Raw genomic sequence first — 15,637 nt, 5'->3', positions numbered from 1 at the left:
TTAATCCATAGTCTTTGCCTTGTCTATTGTTTATGAATAGAGGAAGAGAGGAGAAGGGTTAACTGGATGGACAGTTTGGGCCAGGTTCTTGAGTAGTGCTTCCACTGATACCTACAGAGGATGGACAGCTGGGCCACCTAACAATCAGGCTCTTGGTGACTATGAGCAGGTGGCCAGGGCAGTGGCTGGACACTGACAGCATGGCCTTTCTTCTTGATGGCATGGTTGCAATCATACCACACAAGTGTACGTTGGGAAAACTTAAGAAACTGGGCTTCTATTTGGTATTTTTTTACTGTCTCTCTTCAGAATTTCAGAGTTTATTTTTACATTTACAATGACAAAAAACTGAAGTTTGTTAATTTTAAAAAGAAATTCAAAGTAGCTCTTATACCTGCGTCTGGAAACAGTTGATGACATTGTGTAAGCTTTGGAGAAGCTTTATAAAAATCTATAGTAGTGTATGAGGTGTGTTACGAGCACTAAAATTAGACTGAAGAGCTAACCTCATTCACAAAAGGGGGCTTAGCTGTGTTATGGGACAATGTGTCAGATCTTTAATTCTTATGTATGTAAGAACGATCCCTAAACTGATACAGTCCCCATTCAGAATGAAAGCAAGAGAAAGAATAGTGTCAGGTTGTGAGATCGGGGGGAGGGAGAGGGGGGGGGGGGGGCTGGCTGTTGGTAGGGTATTTTTTGGTTTAGACTATACCTGGTTATCCTCTTGTTTTTTGTAGCCAACTTCTGTGTTCATTTCTATCAGTGTCGTCCCTAAACTTAAAACTGTGAGTCTGGAATATCTGGGAAAGGAATTTAGCTGTTGGGTGTGGTAGTTGTATGAAAATTTTTGTTCTGGAAATATGAAGCAGCCCTTACTTTTACCATATTTTGTATTTGAGATACATGCGGAATAAAAAAAAAAATGCACTTTGATATTTTCATCCCTTCCCCACATTCTTGTTTTGGGAGTTTAGAAGCCTGTCTGAAAGATGCCTGTATGTGTAAGTAGCAGGGAACCACAACTTAAGCCACGTTGCCCTGCCAGTGACCTTCGCTCTGATAAGCTGGAACACATTCTTCTAAGGAAAGATATAATTTTGCTTCTCATACTAATTCTAGTCTTGGTCTCCTTGGTGGAAGTTTGTGTGATGTGGGGCAGTATTTATCCAGAGTGACTCTGAGAAAAGCCCACTTGAAGTATCATTTCCCTATTATCACACTGCAAGACGAGTGTGACCCAGATGACCTGTGCTTTTCTTTGTTTTCTTTGACAATGTTTTATATGCTGTTCAAAAAAAGTGACAAACTGGCAAGATGCAGGAAGATACATGGCCATAAAAGAGCGTACTTTCCATTTTATGCTTGCTGATGTCTCTCTGTAATCAGTAATATCTGTACTGGACCCATGCAATGCTTTTCCAAACAACACTGGACTAGGTTTTAGAAACAAATTATTATTACTGCTGGAACCCATCTGCTGTATTTTTATTCAATTTTTTTAAATCACTTAACTGGAACTAGGTTCAGTACTTTGGAAAACAAAATTGTTCCATTATGGTCAATCAAGACATGCAGTTTTACAATATACTGGCACCTAACTGGGGTGTGTGTGTGTGTGTGTAATACTTTTATTGCTTATGCTGGCATAGACAGAGAGTAACTGCAATTAAAATTAAAAATTGATAGGTCTGACAGCAGTAGTGACCCCCATCTCATTGCCTCTCTGCTAATAGCTACTCCCTATCCAATAAAGAAAACTGAGGTTGAACTAAGCTGTACCTTTCAGCTTACCAGTAGGTCTTGGGGGTTAGGAACACAGGTGTTTTGGACAGGAAATATTTCATACTAATGTCAGATGCTTTATTTAGATCAAGGATTTCTGTGATTTGTTGCACCTGTACTACTATACACATATAAGCTCAATGTGTTAAGAGTGTAAAAACCTACACTGTCTCATAGGCAGTCCCCTAATTATGAAGATCACAGTTTGCAGAAAGAAATTCAGCTATGAAGCCAGCTGATTTGACAAAGGATGATTAAAAAATGCTTCCATAAGCTATGAGATTGAAAGTTAAGCTCCATTTATCCTACAAAAGCGACAGGTATTTGGGAGGAGTGGCAAAAAAAAAAAAACCCTTTCTATGCTTGGAACAACATAAGCTGATACAAAAGGGGCTTGTGCTTTACAAGAGAATAAGAAGCCAGATTCCTTTAGTGCCTAAAGTTGTTGCTAAGAGATGAGCTGAATTATATTTAAAAAAAAAAAAAAAAAAAAGAGAGAGTGTGAGTGCACAAGACTAAAGAAGGAATTGTTACTCTCTGACCCAAGAATGCACTGATGTCGTCTTGAGGAGAGAAAAAAAAAAAATATATTTTCTTTGTGTGCTCGCTGCTCATTCTGGAACTTCTTGTTTGTGAAATATTTTCTTGAAACATTTTCTTGCTTGGGCACAAGGGTTGCAGACTGGTACATTCCATTCCTAACCTCCCGAACTCCTCCGTCTCATGAGTATACATTTTTCTATGTGCTGAACAAATCCCTGCACACAAACAAGCCTCAAAAGAGCAGTACACAAATGTAGGCCCTTATCTTTCCCATCCTCCCTTGCCTGTCTCGTGTTCTGCCAACATGGCAAATAACATTTTTGTTTTGCCTCTGTAGCCAGCACAGAAAGATATTCTGTGTTTGCTTTCTTCCCCACCCCCATCCAAAAATTTGGATGAGTACTGCAATTTACAGATATGTCACTCTGAAACTAAGGTAATCTCTGCTAATGTTACCAATAGCTTCTCTTGGGGCAAATTAGTTCATGATGCCTTGCTGCCTTTCTTTGTATGTGTAGTCAGAGACATGAGACTGAGAGGTGTTTATACCTTTCTCTTGAACACACAGCATCGGCTGCTCTTTTGACAGGATATCAGGGTAAATGGCTATCACTATCCCTCTGGCAACTTCCCTAAGAATAGAACGGAGCATGAAATTAAGTATAAACATGCAAGTAAACTGAAACAGAAAACTTGAAGATGACTTAAATACAGCTCTTTTTTATGTTGTTCAAAGCTTATTTATCTACTCGTTTTATAATTGATCCTTTCAGCTAAATTGGGTGATCTGATTTAACTAAAAGAATGTGTCCTGCTGTAGAAGAGATGAATTTGGTTTAATGCTGTTTTCCATCTCTGTTTCCCTGGAGTTCGCTTGATCTGCTTCTGTTGTATCTCTCTCAGCTGTCAGCTTGCTGTCTATTTAAACTGCAGCCTCCCAGGGTGGGGGTCTGTGACTGCTTGGTTTGCAGTGCTCCCTTGCACAGGGTATGGGACAGCACCATGGAAACTAGCCACATTCCAAAATAAGTTGTAGACCCCTTAAGTAATGCTCACTTTATGGAACCATTTTTAGAGTAGCTGTGTTATAAATACAAGTTACTGTGTTTAAAAGTTACAATAAAGGAGGTGTATTAGCAGCTACTTAAACTTAGCTATAGTTCACAAATCCAAGCAGCAAGTAACTATATTCTAGTATCACACAAAAGACAAGGAACTGACTCATTGGAAGGCTTAACTACAGCAGCCTAAAGATATTTCACTGGTATACCACATCAGCTCTACCTGCTGCTTTTCTGCACTTCTGTTCTACAATATGTATTCGGGGGCAGGGAGCAGAGATTTAATGTCTAACAATGGTTATCCCTCCCTGTCTTATAGAAGACTTGATACTAAGTCAGCATCTGTCAAAGGTAGTGCAATGGTATGTTAGCCATATTTAAATGCAAGGTTTAGGATTACCTTGGAACTGGACTATTAAAACATCCTGCGTTTGCTTTGTTAAATCTTTTACTGATGATTGCTGGCAATTCTGCTAAGTTTATACCCACTGAACTCTCATATGGGGAGTCCCTTTCTTGTGCATGCTGATTGTGAAGATGGGTGGTGTATACGTGGGAGCTTGGAGGGACTTTATCATGACTGATGTGAAACCACAGTAAAAAGTTCTACATGGATTAGAGTGAGAAACATACAAGAAGATACAGCATGGCCCACTACTGCAAGCGTTAAGTTCAACATACAAGTTAATAGCGACTGCAATTTCCCACCCCCTTGTTAGTCTTTACAAAGAACTAGGATGCTTCTGCCACAGATGCCACTTTTTAAGAGCTCAAAGGGAATACATGCTGTATATCCCCTCTGATCTTTGGCAGCTTGTTTAAATAACATTTTTCATTAATGGGTACAAGGCGTAATTTTAAGTGATAAAGCGATCTCTCAAATATCCTAGGTTCAGAATCTTATTGCATGCCCTCGAGTTATATTATAAGTAGTATTTGCTTCAGGGGACTGCACTGAGGATGTTTAATCAGTTGCAAAATCATTTTCAGGCTCAGGAACATACATTTTTACAGTGCTGGCCAATTAAAATGTCTTGAGAAAGAGAGTGTTTTTATTAAAATCTATTTTTGGTTTTTTTCTGATGGTTTAACTAGGAGATGCATAGAGAATTAAGGAGAAAAATACTAGAGCTGATTTCAGGTCTGCTTCCCTAGGTAGGAGCTGGTTAGTAGTTAATCTTGGCTGCATTAGAGCTAAAGCAGCTTAGAGGGATTGGAAATTCTGTGGTTAATGCTGCTTTTAATTGGTTCTTAAGGCAGCCATTTGGGTTCAACACGGCTTTATCTTTCTAACAAGTGTTCTCATTTAAAAACAGAAAGGAGAGTATCCCCGTTGAGCAACATCTTTAGTGAATGAATATCGTGAGTAAAATGGATGCATCTTTAGCCTACATCTTAATCTTGAATCAGATGGAGGTAGAATTTCTTGAGGAAGCACTAATGCAGGAAAACTATAGGAAGAAAAAAAAGCCCTTCAGTGGCTACTTACATCTGGATAATAGTCCATGGTGGGCACCAGGCGCTCTATCAAGGCCTCCAGTGATCCAGAAACAAGGTTCCCATCCTGATAAACAGGGTCGACACACCTCTCTCCCATATCTGGCTGCACTTGTCCACTACAACTGGAACCAAGCATGCTGGAAAATATTGGCGTCTGGGGCATAGTTTCCTGCAGAAGCAGCAAAAAACAGAGGGTTAAGCTTTCTTTCAGGATGTCTTACGTGTGGGTTTTACAGAGGCATACATTAAACACAATTACATATTTGACTGAATGCAGCCTGGGCATTTGAGCTAAGTTCTGAATCCAAGCTGTCAGACATCTGTAAGCTGGCTTTGGGGTTTGAAATGCACCTTAAACTATGTCACGAAGGTTGTAGATGAAGAAGCTGTAAGAATTTTCTTCACTGTACTTAATTTCTCCTTTCTCCCCCGTCACTATAGAGGGATGAAAATGCAAAATGCTTTCTGAATTTCAAAGATACTGAAGTAGTGCCTTACTAAACAAACAAACAATACTGTGACTTAATGTACCTCTTTTTTTTGAAGTCAGATCTTTGGCTAAAATACTTGACTTGTGGTATAAATCCTCCACCACTTCCGTAGCTAGATGTAATCCAGGTCTCGACAGAATGCATGTTCTCCTGCACATAGATATCACTGGAAACAGTGGGGAACATACTGTCTGAAAAAAATTCTCTTTTTTTTTTCTGGTACATGAAACCATGAACTGGATGGAACTGAATGCTGTGACATATACTGTAATATATAACTCTAATGAGAGTCTCTTTGGAGATTTTTGTTTAGGAAACAAACCTGCTGTCGCAATAGAAAAACCACACAAAGGTTTGGGGTTTCCACCTCCCTCCCCTTGGCCGGAAGCTCTATCAGTATACAGTAGTTACCAACTGTGAGTAAACTACGGGAGTTTTTCTGTTTGTTTGTTTTAAACTGGCTACAGCTTAAATATATGCAGAAGGCTAAACAAAATATCCTGCTACTGTATGCAAAGGCTGCAAATACTATTCAGCATCAGTATCAAAACACTTCCCCCTGTCTGCTGCAATAGTTAAGACTGTTTAGAACATAAAGTGAAAAGAAGGCAGTGTTAACTCCTTAGCTGCTGTCTCACCATCTATGAAACAAACATGGTATTGTCACACTCTGAAAAGCACTTACATAGATGAAAAGGATTAGGCCACTTCCAGTACCTCTAAACTGACAGCTGTTTCTAACTGCAATAGTGTCTTCCACATAAGTTCTCTCTTTAGCAATTTTTCAAAAACCAGTTTAAGAACTGAAAACCTTAAATGCTGTAAGGGTTTTTTAATTATTTTTTTTGTTAGGTAGCACTTGAAACAACTGCAGAGCAAAACTGTACTTTGTATTCTTTTAATGCAAGGCACATTCTTCCTCCCAAATGCTCCAAAGTGATCATTCACGTTTACAACCTAGGATACAAAACATTTGTCTGTTTTTAAGCTCAGATGAATGTATTAACAATACTTGTTCATCAAGGTGACAGATTTATTTATGTATCAGGCTGATAAGTAGAATTGTTCTGTGGCATTAACCAGAAGACCTTTCTGTATTAATACATGATACAGATATAAGGGAAGTGTAATTCCTTTTAAGTCAAAATATAGCAGCTGTTTAATAGCAACCAGGGAGACTACTCTGAGGAATTAAGTTCAGTTTCAGAAGTTCAGGACATACAGTCAAATAAAACAGAAAATGCAGGATCTAGTGCCATATCAAAAGAGATGAAAAATTACAATTCTGCACCAACAGGCATTAAGGTTACTCAGTATTTCACAGATTTGTTAGGCCTAAGCTTTGCAGTACACAACAATCTGACAAATCGCTGGAGCATATGATGAAGACAACAGCTTTGCTATGCATACTATGTAACTCGCCAGTAATTTGGAGTTTTTTTTCCCTTTTAAGGTCCAAGAGATAGAGCTGAAGGCTACTTCTGAGGCTGGACAGACTGTGATGGGTACTTCTGGCTAGTAATATCAAGTTTCACAGGGTCTTAAGGGAATTTAACCACCAATTAAGCACCCACTGAAAAGATGCTTTAGGAGGAAACGCGTCCCGGTTTTGCCATCAAGTGTTTTAAACTCCTTTAAGACGTTCGTTGTTGCATCGGTTTTGCTTTTAAAGACGCTTTGCAAGAGCAGCCTGTACCGATCCTGCCGGATTGCCCTGGCTCCCCCGGCGGGGCTGGCTGCTGCCACCCGCACCCCCTCCCCCCGACAGCCCGAGGCCGCGGTCCGCCGGGTGCCCCCGCGCTGAGGGGGAGGCAGCCGCCGCGGGGAGGGCAGTTCATACCTCCGGCAGCAGCCCCGGCGCTCTCAGCCTGTCACCCGTACGTCTCTTCGCAACGCGCCGTTCTGCCCCCACACACAAGCCCCCGGCTCCGCGAGGGCGGGCGGCGGCGGCCGCAGCCGGCGCCCTCAGGCAGCACCTGCCACCTGCCGCCCCCCGCGCCGTAGCCCCGCCGCTCCGCCGCTGCCGGCCAGGGGAGACGCTCGCTCCGCCGCGGGGGAAGTTCTGAGGCGAACCCACCGCCCCCCCCCCCCCCCCACCTTCGACCGTTACGGGGTTTTCCCCGAGCCGCCAGCCCGGGGCTCTGCCCGCACACGGCGGGTGGGGGTCACGGCGGCAGCGACCGACCCGGCGCGCGCTTACCCTCATTTTCCTGAGCGCCGTGTACATACGCGTAGGCAGGGGCAGCGGCGGCCCGCGGCTGACAGCTCTGACAGCTCTGCCCGCCCGTGGCGGAGCTGCCGCTCGCCCGCCCGCCCGTGGCGGCCGCCCGGCCCCGCTCCCGCCGCCCGTGACGTCAGGGCCCAGCGCGGCGCCCTGTTGGCTGAGCGCGAGCGTGGCCGGTTCAAACGGAGCCGAGTCACCGCGGCGGGGGCGCGCGGAGCCCCGCGGGGGCTGTCACCCCCTTCCCGCGGCGGGGCTTACGCTGGCCTGCCCGTTCAGTTTGACTCAACGGTACTTTTTCTTTTAACATTTGATTTTTCTGGGGGGTTTTGGGGTGTGTATTTTGGTTGGTTGGCTTTTTCCCATTTTGGTTGGTATTGGTTTGTGTTTTTTTTTTTTCACACCCCCCCCCCCCCCTTCCTCCCAGAAAAACCTTCTTGAGCCACCAGGCCGCTCGTTGTTCACACCCCAAGCCCCGTGTGGGTTTCTGAAAGCCCCTCGCCCGCGGGTGCTTTCCCACCTCCGGTGGGGAGGCCTCGAGGGACAGCGCGGTCCCGTCCGCCGGCAGCTCCCGCCGTGGCGAGGGCCACGTGCTGCTCGCGCGGCGCGGCCTCGTGCCAGCGGCGCGGGACGGGACTCTCCCAGCGAAGCTGGTTACCCCAGCACACACCGTAGCACCCGCCGCAATTACTGCAGCACGAGGGATACCACCCAACCCTCCCTGCTAATAATTGTTTTTATTCTTCTTTCTGCTAGAGCTGTTTCTCTTTTCAGCTTCCCTGAGCCAGTCATCTGATCGTTTTGGGCTGGTCACCGGCCGTAAGGCTGCTGCTGGACCAGCCCCTGTTGTTTCACAGGCAGGTCTGGATGCATATCTAGAATCTGATCTCCCATGGAAACACTCGGTGGGTGAATCCAGCCGTACCACAAATTCCCCCGCCTATATCCAGGAGCAACTGAGGGTTCCCATCTTTGCAGCCTTCCACCACATAAGCATATTTTCCCATCCTGTTTCTCATTTTACTTTGATTCGGGTGTTTTAGTATTTGCCCCATTGTCTCCAGGCATTCATTAATTTTATTTTTATTATTAAATGTATTTTTTTAATGTGTCTGAATATGTAATAGAAGGGTTTACAGGTTTTCACAGTGATTAATGTGGGAAAAGCCTTTTTGTAAGTAAGCATGCCAGTCTAGGTAGGTGGGCAGGGCAAACAAATTTGGGAACGTGCACATACTCAAGAGTATAAGGAATACATTCATGTTTGCTCACCATTGGAGGACAAGCACTGTCATCCATCCTAAACACGCAATAATTTTAAAAAGATTTGTGGCTATTCATCATCTTTACTGCTTGCCTACTGAATTCCTTCTTGGTTTCCAAATCTTAACAGATCTGCTATCGTATTTATTTTCCTTATTTAAAATGAACTTTTAAATGACAACTTGAAAAGTCAGTCCTTTTCCTCCCTGCCAAGTCTGCTTTGCTCTTAGTCTCACTCTAATATCTTAGCTGTATTCCACAACTTTTAGAGCATGCAGGCATTGTAGCGGATCTGATACCTGTTTACTCTGAGGCTTCCCTCAGTTACAGCACGCTGTCTGCCTCGGACACCATGGAAGTCCCAGGCAGTGTGAGCTTTGAATCCAGCGGTCTGACCTGCTGCAGTACTGCATTAGGATGTTAGTGTAGAATGCTAGAGGAGGGTGAGGGACAAGTTTTGTCAAGTCTGATTAAAAGATCTTTAAGATATTTATAAACAGTTATCAAAAGCATGAGGTAGGAATTCATAGGCTAACACTGTATAATAAATATGATAATATTCCTTTCTGAAGGCTATGAATGCTCTTTAATAACTCATCTAATACTTACAGCGAAGAACAACACGAAGCCCACAAATAAGTACGCATGAAAACAAGTATCAGATCTCGTTCTGTTTCTGTGCTAATCTGTTTTCCCACCTTACTCAAATATTTGCTGAGACTTGTAGAAGTATACAACCATTAATCTTAGTAAAACATACATAGTTGATTGAGCTCTAGTCACAAATTCAATCTGTTGTATAAACAAAACCTGATCTTTTGGGTTTTGGGTTTTTTTTGACATCAGAAATTAGATCTATCCTGTTATTGGAAGTAAGAGATATAGGAATTTAGAAACGTTCTAATAGAATTAAGGAAAATTATACTAGCTAGGCACACTCTCTCTTCTCTGAGAGTCATGTATCCGTACTCTGGTCTGTAGGCAAAGGCCTGTTATACCACCGTGCAATAAGCACCCTAAAGAGCACCTAGGGTTTCTACCGAGGTTTGGAATACGTGACAGGCTGTGCCTCTTCCCCAGAGTACAGATTGCATAGGAGCTGCTTCTTGCCATAGTTGGACAAAATCCAAAGTAATATATGTAGGGACAAATGGCCAAGACTTATTATGTTCTCTACAGTTTCTTAGATTGTGCTTATTGGCACCATATCAAAGTGTTTTTCATACTCCTCCAGTTCAGCAGATTCTGTTTAGATTTTTTTGTACATATACGTAAAGGGGTGTGTGTATGTGTGGGTATATTTCTTGTTTATATACATACCTGTGTATGTGTAGATAAATGCTGGGGTGTGTGTTAGAGAATGCAAGTTCAGGGAAATGTTTTTTTTTTTTTTTTTTTTCCTTTTCTAGCATACATAACGCTTAGTTGTGGGGACACTGTATTGTGTAGTCTTGCAATGTTGTTTGAGTGATAGTTTTTATAAATCAGAGGAGCTGAAGACCTAAATTCAGCTTGTATAGCATGTAACAGATGAATCATGTTATCTTTTTATTTCTATTTTTCTTTCTGTAAAGTGTGGATAATGACCTTTAGCTATCTATATTTTGAATGTTGAAATCTGTCGATACAGAAACTCTCTAAGGTCTAATTGTTTTTGTAGTTATGTAAGTTCTGTTCCTCAACAAATTGCTTGCATTTTGAAGATGTTTTCATTAGGTATTGCCTCATGTTACTGGTGGGTGGACCCTAGAGCAAGTTTAATCAGGAGAGCCTGTACTTGTTATGTAGCTTACTTTGGAGGCAACACTGCTGTGGTTCAATCCAGCTGGTCAGAGGAGTATCTCGCTGCAGAGTGAGTCAGCAGCAGTCACGCCAAGACTGTCTCAACCGTGAAGGTTGCTTCAGCCTCTCATTCATATATATATATATATATATATATATAAACCCCCACATGTTCTGTTATCTTACGACTAACGAACTGGATTGACATTTGCAGTATGCATTTGGGTTCTATTCCTGCTTGTGCTACAGACTTGCTGGACAAATTGTTTAATCCCACTGTGCCTCAGTATTCATCTGTGAGATGTTGATAAGGACATTTTCACACTGTTGCACTTACTTTGTATGTTTTTATATTTGGACAGTAAAATTTTGCTTTACTGGGTTTGAATACAATTTCTTAGTACAGTTACATCTCCTTAAATTGAAAGCTTCTGGTCAATAACTTGGTAAAATTAAGGAATATTAGCAAAGAAAAATGAGTGAAAGTGAAGGAGAAATCGATTTGGGAGTGAAGATTATGAAGTTAGATGTGAGAGTCAGAGAAGAAGAAACTTGAGAATTTTCCACTGGTCTTAGAAAAAAGCATTTAGGAAACAACTTACTCAAATGTGCTTGTGTGTATATTTGAAACGTAACCGTGCTTAAGAAAAGCAAGTAACCACAAATTTCGTTAGTGCTGATCTGAGGCTATAACCTCAAATATAAAGGGACTCTCCTAGAAATGCTGTCTTTGGAGCTGTCATTGTCAAGCTACTCAAGTCACTTGTTGGTCACCTTCCACACAGATCTGGCTATTATTAACCTTTGGTTTCATTTAACAGAGTATGTCAACATGATTTAAAGCCCCAGCATCTATGGTGAAGGAAGCAAAGAGGGACAAAACCAGAGGAGTCAGCATGGAAAACAAACTTAATTCTGTATAGCATTCTTCATAGTGTTGATTAAATAACAAAATGGGATCAAGTCTTCATCTGTCCGTTCCCATCCTTTTACATACACAGTAGGATGAATACGGCACGTTGCTTTGGTCTTTGAAGCACAACTGGTTTAGTGCATAACCTTGTTTCTTACTCTGAGGCTGAGTCTGAACTGATAGCCAGTGATCTACAGGCCTTGAAAGTGGCCGGGGTATAGAGGGTCACTGTGTTTGCATGTTATATTCAGTTCCAGTAGTACATTATACCCACAGAGCAGTATGATTCCAGAAACAGTTTTGTATGCCCATCACCTTAACAAGTATAGTTATAGCAGTATATTCTGGTTCTTGCAATTTGGAAGGCTTTAAGGCATATAGCCTAATATTGTCATTTGGAACATGAAAAAAGAATGGTGAATTAAAAATGCATATTCATGGCTTTTATTGATTGATGACCTTGGTTATAGACTGAACTGTTTTATCTGGACCTGAAATAAAGAATTTGTCCATGAAATGCCACTAAACTCCACAAGCAGTAACAATAGCCTCAGGTGGGGCTTTTGCATGAACACAAGCTAGTATGGACCATTTGTAAGAATTTATAATTTAACGAGTAGAATGAACCTAGAGCTTCAAAGCCTCAGGCGAATGTCTTTAGGGAACACTAGGGTTTTGGTCTTATCTGTAGGGCTGCACAGATGTTCAAGATTTCCTTGTTGCATACAAATTTTAAGATTTGAAAGCCACTTTTAGATTAATTTAAAGACTTCTAAATTTCAGAGATTCATGCTGCAGAATAACTCGATGGCACATTAATAACTTGGCAGAAGATGGGAGTGGGAGAAAAGAGTTTCAAATCATGGTTCTGAACTGAGCAAATCTTTTTAAGCTTGATGCTTGAAGTGAGGTTGAACACTCTGTCAGTCTGTGGTTGTTATTGACCGTGCCTTTGACTCTCTCTCTGACCTGGGACACGACGAATCTTTCCATGTAATAGTTTTGTCAGGGCCAATGAATGTTGTTTGAAAATGGCGTTTTCCATTTCTAAAATGTTTTACTGAAGGGATCTTGACCAACTCTACCCCTGAGATACCCAGCAATTTTCAGAACAAACCAAGCTGAAAATAGAAGAAGTAGTTAAGATGTGGTTCATCACTATGTCTGTTTTCAGTTCTACCTGAAAGGGAAAACTAGTTGTGAAAATTCGGTTACATATCTGTGGAGCAAACTGTTTTCACTGGCATAAGGTCAGCCCTGTGACACCATTGAGAATAACTGTTTGCTGAGCAGTGTGAAACTGATTTTTCACTGATGCTCAGCACTGTAGCTCCCCCTTGGAGTGAAAGGAAAGCTCTTCCCCAGAATTTAGGGAGGATATGGTGCTAATCCCCAGTTTTTTGTGCCTCTGCCAAAATAGGAGATTTAACATAATCTGACACAAATTGATTATGATACTGGTGTTTGGCTGTTAATTAGTGACTGAGCTTTTAATATTTATTTTGGCATAGCTGCCTGAAGAAGTTCAGTACTAGTCAGTTTGGTTCCTGATTTTTGTAGATGCTCTGGTTGTAGAATTCTGTAATTTTTAGGAATTATCTTGCCTGCTAATTAAGATTTAAGGTACATCCAGTTGGGAAACAACATATCATGGATGTTCTTATATTTTTGATTGGTGTGGATGAATCAGCTTTGGTTAAAAGAAAAAAGAAAAAAAAAAAAGAAAAAAGGGGTGATCCTCCTTTGAATCAGTGATGTAGCAAGAGAAACATCTTACAGGGGTTTGAGGACCTCAGGTCATTTAAATGCATAGGAGAGCTGGTCAGAGAGTGAATGAAAAGATTTCAGAAAAAGATAGTCTGCTATTGTTAAGCTCTGCTTAAAGGAGCTGCTACAACTTGTCATGCAGAAATGATAATTTAGGCAATCAGGGTGTAGTTGAACAGCTGCTTCTACTATAGTTGTAGATTTATTCCATTCTTATTCATGTTATGTTTTCTGGAGATGATGGAGTCTGCTCACTGTTTCTCATGTCTTGTTTTCCAAGAGAGGGCAGAAAAAGCATTAAAAAACCTGGTTTTAATGTTTGTCAGTGAGTCTGATTTTGACTATAATGTGGAAGGACAGAAGTATGTTAATGTAATATGCACCCTTTTTATTAATTTTATTTAGGGTCTTTTTAAGCTGAATGTTTAAAAGCAACTGATATTCTCTTTTAAATTGAGTTCAAGCTTGGGTTCAAGATGAAGGAGTTCTGGTCTTATCCTAGCTAGTGTGTCCTTCACTTGCATATTCATGCTTGCTTCGACACCAGCTATTCCAAGAATGTGCCACCGTGCAGAAAGTGAAAATCAATTATGCCAAGAAGGGAGCATGTACATACATCAGCATTTTGATGCCCAGGGGAAGAAAAATCTGCATGTCTGCTGATGTCAATCTTGTTGATATGGTATTTTTGTAAATGCACGTGGGTTGCTATTTCTTTTAACCAGCTCAACAAAAAAGAAGTTTATTTTTAGTGTTATAAGCTTCAGGGCATCACAATTAGCAGATCAAAATTGCCAGCCTGACTAGCCAACCTTCTGTTTGCTTTAGCAGAAACTATGACAGCAACATTGTTAGCATTCTCACAGGTATTTTGGAAGATTCATTAAGGTCAGTGATGGGATGAATTTCTGTTTTTTCTTCCTGTTTTCAATCTCTTTGGTTTTACAAATCTTATTTTACAGCTGATGGTGAGAAATACGGGGCTGATGAGCTCACTTGCAGCTGTAGTAGTATACAAATGAATTTCTATTACACATGTGATGTCTCTGTCTTACCTGAATTACTGCAAGTAATTCAGTTCCTGTACCCCTCTATTGCTAGGATCCTTTTTGCTGACACAGCCAAGAAGTTTAGCAGCAATTATTAGGGAAGTTTTAGAGTGGATTAAAATCTACTCAGTTTACAGGGCAGTTAATGGCTGTTGGCTTAATTCTAATTACTTTGGAATAGAATCAAGATATGATAGTCTTAACAGTATCTTGAGCAAAAGATATGGAGAAATATTGAGAAAATAAAGTTAAATATGGTTTAATTTTAGCAAGAAGTTGTCACCAAATTAAGTATTCAAAAATTAATTTATTTTTAAGAAAGCATTTTGATGAATAACAAGAGCTAGCGAACAGATGGATGAGCCCCCAAGCCTACTTAGAAATGTGCGTATAGATGAGACTATCAGCTGCAGTGTGTTTCAGCACAGTTTGAGCTACTTGGGAAGGACTTGCACTATCGTATCACAAACAGTGAATAAACAAATGTATATTGAGTTGATGCTGAGTAGTACAGAATATAGGATATTGTCTCATATATATGTATATTTATCCTAGGACACAGCCTCAGACTATCCAAGCATAAACCATTGAACAAGAAACACTAAAGTATGATGATCCTGTATAGTCTGATTTGCACTGGATTAAGCTGAGTTAAGGTGAACAAATCCCCTGCTATATATGTATTAATGTTAAAGTAAAAAAAATAATAATTCAGGGCTACCTGTGTATGCTAGTGAAATTAACTGAACAATTACTTAGTCTTCTGTTTTGCTAAAGTGTCTTGACATAAATCAAAGAATTAATATGACTGAGCTACTTTGGCCCAACCCTTTATGACAATATCTGTACAAGGAAATAAATGTAAATGAACTACAAATAAAAAAGATTCAGTGTCTTCCTGGAGCTTTTATTTTCCTTGTGCTCTGTGTTGATCAAGTCATAAATCAAATAACTGATGATGAAAAAACAATGTGTGCCTTGAACCTGTTTGGCTTTGCCATTTAGGACTGGCACTCATTTGAGAGCTAGCTATATCATAGGATACCAAGTTTCGATAATTTCCATTTGAATATATTTTTTCTGAACACTTAGTTACTTTGTCAGTAGGATAACAATTATTGAATTTGTCACCCTTTTCTTTGCCTTTTTCAGGTTCACTGTGCCAATATTACAAATCATTATTGGTTTATTATTTTACTTACATATTATAATTGATGTTCTTTTCCCTCCTGCTCAGCAGAAGGGGAATCAAACAGTATAAA

General features: G+C 40.8%; 1 protein-coding gene across 5 annotated transcripts in view; it reads right to left on the bottom strand.

Moving 5' to 3' along the window:
* Positions 1–15,637, bottom strand: part of RASGEF1A (RasGEF domain family member 1A) — a 174,286-nt gene that overhangs the window by 19,864 nt on the left and 138,785 nt on the right. For 2 of the 5 annotated variants that reach the window (XM_074830507.1, XM_074830511.1), the window contains one exon: positions 4,879–5,058. In XM_074830507.1, the coding sequence (XP_074686608.1) occupies positions 4,879–5,058 (180 nt within the window). Of the gene's footprint in view, positions 1–4,878; positions 5,059–5,148; positions 5,497–7,220; positions 7,299–7,580; positions 7,830–15,637 lie in introns of those variants that run through there. The other 3 variants (XM_074830509.1, XM_074830512.1, XM_074830510.1) reach the window with 3 other exon arrangements.

This window comes from Strix aluco, chromosome 7, assembly GCF_031877795.1.
Source record: "Strix aluco isolate bStrAlu1 chromosome 7, bStrAlu1.hap1, whole genome shotgun sequence".
In the NCBI taxonomy this organism is placed as follows: domain Eukaryota; kingdom Metazoa; phylum Chordata; class Aves; order Strigiformes; family Strigidae; genus Strix; species Strix aluco.
The sequence above is the reverse complement of the archived record's forward strand: the minus strand, read 5'-3'. Positions and strand labels throughout refer to the sequence as shown.